We start from the raw sequence: 5215 nt of genomic DNA, 5'->3' as shown, positions 1-5215 counted from the left end.
TCATGTGCAGCCTGTTGCAGCAGGGTCCCCAACTCCTTTTCTGCAAAGTTTTCAACCAATCAGCCTCCTATTTACATACTATTTACCTTATTTGTGATGTTAAGGTATTAACAACGCCTACAGAGTAGTGAGAAAATTAGGACCTGTAGGACCTGGCATATTCCATATGAGCAGTACCTTGTTGCCCAATGTCACCCAATTAAAGGAGCCCAAAAATAAACATGCAATATTTTTCCCCAATTAAAAAAATCTTGAAAAGGAAAGTAAGTTTAGAATCAATCAATAAGAGTATCTAACTGAACATACACTAGAATTCTTTGGTGCCAGAAGTGGACAGTAAAGAGAGGGGAGTTTTATGGAGTTGTGAATGTAAAAGCAAAACATGTCCCAAATAGACCCCACCTTTAGAAGGTAATCACATATTTTACATATATGAAGTTGTTTTGAAAGCTGATTTGCCAAGGTTTCCAGAACTGAAAAAGACAGCTTACTGTCAAATACATCTCTTAAAAAAAACAAACCAGGAATGACACCATGAAGCTTACAAAACACTCTTTTCTTTTTCCCTAAAATACAGGCATTGTCTTTTCAATGAATGCTGAATCAACTTTGTTTATCAGGAGACAATTGCATCTGTAACATTAAACAACAGCCCATTGTCAATTTGACCAAAATGATGGTATAAGGACAAGACAATCAGCCTGTCAAATGTTTTCCTCATCGTTGCAACAGCTCAGAGTTGCTTTCTGTCACTAACAAGTTTGCTGCCATAATACAATCTGCACCACAGGCTAAGCTATGCCTAAAACCCATTTAAATTTCTTCACATATACAACTCATCTGTAAAAATACAAGTATAAAACATAAATCAGCACAAAACGGCAATAATTAACCACGCATAAATGGTGCAAGAGACCAGAATCTCCACTCACCAGTGCAATCCAGCACAGCTGCACATACTGAAGTCAAAACACTGTTAGTCAGGCCTTTCGTTCAGCTTCAACAAAATACAGAAACAAAAGGAGCAAAACTACTATGACACCTTTTCTGTCTTTTTCAATTACAGGGTGCCACAATATCCCCTGGCACAATCAGATAGTTCTTGTGGTGACAGTTGATCATTTGCCTGCAAGGGGCAGGCAACCAAACTGCAGCCAATATATATCACTTAACACTGCACTTCTACACTCCTTATTTCTGAATTCCTGAAGGTGAATCTCAAAACAGGCTCCATTCATCACAAAGAAAGCACTTAAACATTTAATGGCAAGGACATCCATTGGAGATAGTGGCTAGTGGCTACCTCCTTACTAAGGTAGTAAGAAAAGGAAATCAAACAACGTATTAAATACGATGTTAATAAAGCTGAGTTACACACCTGTATCCAAAAGCCTTGAACTAGGATGAAAATGCTTAAGTCTAATGTTGCTGTTTCTGAATATACTCTGAATTTCAGAACTCACTGAAACATCCTTGATCAAAAAATCACACAGAAACCTAGTTGCTTGGGAACAAATTTCTTTCTACTCAATTAACTCAACAGAGTGCAAAAGACAATAATTCATTTTAATTTCAAAGAAGGAGATAGTAGAATTCATTACAGAAAAAAAAGTTTACAAGCAGCTTTGCAGCAGAAAGCCCGTGTCCTGAATGGCAAATTGTAGTAAGGTGAGGCATGGGGATAGAAGGGTGATCAGAACAGTAGCTGCTGATCACCCTGATCACAGTAGCTAAGAAATGTACTGGGGATTCAGAACAATGAGTTATTGCTTTTGATGTCAGATTTCCTTGAATAAATGGGAAGTTGCTAAGTATTTTGATACTGCAAGCAACTGCTGCTATTACTTTGAATAAAAAGAAAAAACTGCAAGTTTGTGGAATATTGTTTACTGTTAATCAACACATCTTAACCAAAGTCTTCACAATACTCAAAGCTACATTTAAGTATACAATAGTCTCAATCACAAAAAACAAGCACAACAATTAAACTATGTAAGGCCTTAAAAGCACAGTGTGTATTGTTGGAATATTATTTTGTTCAAAATTAGGCTACATATAATTAAGTTTATTTTTCATAGTTTTATTCACGTAAAATGCATTCAAGGGAAAGGCAACATAAGTTTATTTTATGATGAATTAATAGAAAAATGTCAATATTCTCTTCTTGTCACTCCTCCCACCCCACACAGGCCCAATTAGTAAAATTTCCATACAATACTCAAAACCAATAGGCTTTTACACTAAACATCCAAAATTAGACTGATCAGACAACTGCTAAGTTGCAAACTCTTTATTACAATGTTGGATAAACTTCAAGGTTCTTCTTAATGACATGTTGTGGCTCTAAAAAATCAGTGTTTAAAACTACATGGTTCAAGAAGTCTTCTAGGTCTTAAGTCTGGTTTCAAAGAGGTATTTTGTGGCCTCAGTAGCAATCATGTGAATGATACTTGCATTACCACAATGATAATTTGTGGAATTATTCTGGCAAGATTAGGACTCCTGAGAACATGAGTGGATACATTTTATTATCCTGAAAGCTAAGAGACAATACAAGTACAAAATAACTAAAGGAAAACTAAGCCCAAAAGAAATAAAAAATATGGGAAAAGATATCTATTTTTCCTCCCTCTCCCTGTAACAGGGCATGACTAATTTCCAGTGACTGTTTATTCTCATTACATACATTAGTATTTGCTCAAATTTCATGGCTATTACATTTTTACAGAACAACAGTTTAGAAGTCAGTTTTTTAATTACACCTGTGCAACAGAGTAAGTCACAGTACACTTTGAGATGTTTAAAAAATATTTATAAACTTGGTTTTGATATGCTAAAGCACTTGGCAACACTTTTACAGCATTTGGTTTTATATAATTAAATTTTCTTACAGTACTCCTTGTGATTTTTTTTCTTTATATCTAAGAAGAAAAAACTCACACAAAGAAATACGAACTGCCAGTCTGACTGCATGATCATGTAATTCCAGTTTATAATGCTGACATTAAAACCTTCATTAATTATGTTGACAAATCATTACCTGTAGATTTAATGAAGGCAACCAAGATGATTTGAAAACACAACATTCAGGTTTTAAGTTATATATTTATCAAAGTGTGCAGTTCTGCAGTGAAATGAAAAAAAAACATGTAAATACACAATGAAAGTTACAAGTTCACCAGTTCCTGTGACACAAAATGTTTTAATCTTTCAAGGTACTGTCCATAGAGTTCCACATCATTATGGCCTGCTCCTTCTACCCACAGTGGTTCTACAGGTCTCTGGCAACGCTCAAATAATGCCAGGCCATGTGAAAAGTCAATTACTTCATCTTCAGTTCCATGGATTATTAAGACAGGAGATGTTATTTTAGAAATTTTGTCAATGCTGTAAAGAAAAAGATTATATCTATGAAAACAATAATATAGTTCTGAAATACAACAGAAATTTTCTTCAGTTAAGATTTACTTAGTTTTTCAGTCTTATAGAAACATATTGCAAATGACTTTGTTCACAGTTACCGAGACTAACAATTCACTGGACAGAACTACTTGTTAAAACTAGGGATTTACATGTTATATACAGGAAAATTAATTACTTCTTTACAGATATCCACTAAAATGATTAGAGACACAAAGTGCCTAGAAGGTTTACAAAGTTTTGTAAACTTCTTCAAATCAAGTGCTCCTCTTCAATGTTATTCACTGATTTTTCTCCAATTCTTTTATTAAACTTTTGAAAATAATTTCAGATAATATGCCAGACTACTTCTTTCTCTAGTTGAGAACTTCTGTTATAGAGAAAATGCATGCTGAAAAAAAATAAATATCCTACAACTTACTTTGGGAATGCATCAAAGCAGTAAGTCTTCTTTGTATCAGGAAAAGCTACTCGCATTCCTGAGGTCAGTGGAGAATGAAGAATTACAGCAGCACTTTCATACCTAGCAGCAAGATCCACAGACGGTACCGTTCCTATACTCTGGCCATATATAATCACATTTTCAGGGCGAATTCCATACCTAGAAAATTAGAAATGTTTAAAAAGTGGCATATAAAGTGAAACAGACACAAACTACAGAGCAAGGCAAAAAAAGCATTTCTGAAGACAAAAATTTTCACAAGGCTATCAACTATGAAATAGGAGCTGGTAGAAGAACAAGCAAGTTTGTTCTATGACATTCCTGACTAAAACACACAATTATTTATTTACTCTCTATTTGCAGTAATTTTTTCCCTATGCCTGAATGATATTGGAATAATGATTTAAATTTTTAAATATGGATTTGTGAATGCAGTGTGGCTAGTTAAAGTCTTTACTTTTAACTCCAGTGGACCTACAACAGAAAACTGATTAGAATCTTAATAACTCTTTGGTTATCATCACATGAAGCATAATCAAGCCTGCAAAAATTTGGTCAGCTTTACTCTTCTGCTATCTGATAAAACCTGCAAGCTGGTACATTGTTTATAAATTTAGTGAGACTTAAAGCTTGCACATACTGACAATGAGCAGTATAATGGTATTGATCATTCCACATAACAGCCAAGAAGCTTGTTCTTATCAAACTAATCCACAAGCAAGACAGCCCAGCAGGGAATATAGAACTGAAATCAAAGGCTTTCTCCTAGTAAGATGCAACTAATAGGGGCAAACAAAAGAAACATCTAGTTAACACTCATACAAGTAATTTTGATATATTTTTCAGCATTTGTGTGAATGCAAAAAGCAATTGCTACCCAAGTTACATGGGAAAAGCCTCTGAAGAGAACAATAATGTGGCCAAGAACAGTGCCTGCAAAAAAAGTGAACTGATCCACTGCCCTGTACCCCTAACCAGGTACTCTTAGCACAGGTCAGACTGCAGCAGTGTATCTAAACTTGGGAAAGGAAGTACCTTGAATAGGGAGGGATACCACATTGCACCCAAGAAAACCCCATACACAAAAAACCCCAAAACCAACAACTACCCTTCCCAAAACCCCCCAAAACCCCATTTCACACCAAACAAACAAACTCCTCCCCATCATCTCTAAAAAAAGTCCAAAGCCCCCAAACTAAACCAAAAAACCCAAACCCAAATCATTGTTCTCATGCATTATTAAAAACTTGTTCAATTTTTAAAGTAAGAGCAGCCTAGCCTAACATCACCGTGGAACAGCAGGAGGTAGGTTTGACATTTGCCACTTTAAAAGGAATGAAAATCAAGTGTAGG

General features: G+C 35.1%; 1 protein-coding gene across 1 annotated transcript in view; it reads right to left on the bottom strand.

Moving 5' to 3' along the window:
• Window positions 1-1871: 1871 nt before the first annotated feature.
• Window positions 1872-5215, bottom strand: part of ABHD17B (abhydrolase domain containing 17B) — an 18648-nt gene continuing 15304 nt past the window's right edge. The window contains exons 3-4 of the mRNA XM_005423426.3: window positions 3842-4021; window positions 1872-3387 (exon numbers count right to left, since the gene is read on the bottom strand). Coding sequence (XP_005423483.1) covers window positions 3168-3387; window positions 3842-4021 — 400 coding nt within the window. The 3' untranslated portion in view covers window positions 1872-3167. The remainder of the gene's footprint in view (window positions 3388-3841; window positions 4022-5215) is intronic.

Source organism: Geospiza fortis, unplaced genomic scaffold (assembly GCF_000277835.1).
Source record: "Geospiza fortis unplaced genomic scaffold, GeoFor_1.0 scaffold279, whole genome shotgun sequence".
Classification (NCBI taxonomy): domain Eukaryota; kingdom Metazoa; phylum Chordata; class Aves; order Passeriformes; family Thraupidae; genus Geospiza; species Geospiza fortis.
Note: the sequence above shows the minus strand (reverse complement) of the source record. Positions and strands in the feature narration are given on the sequence as shown.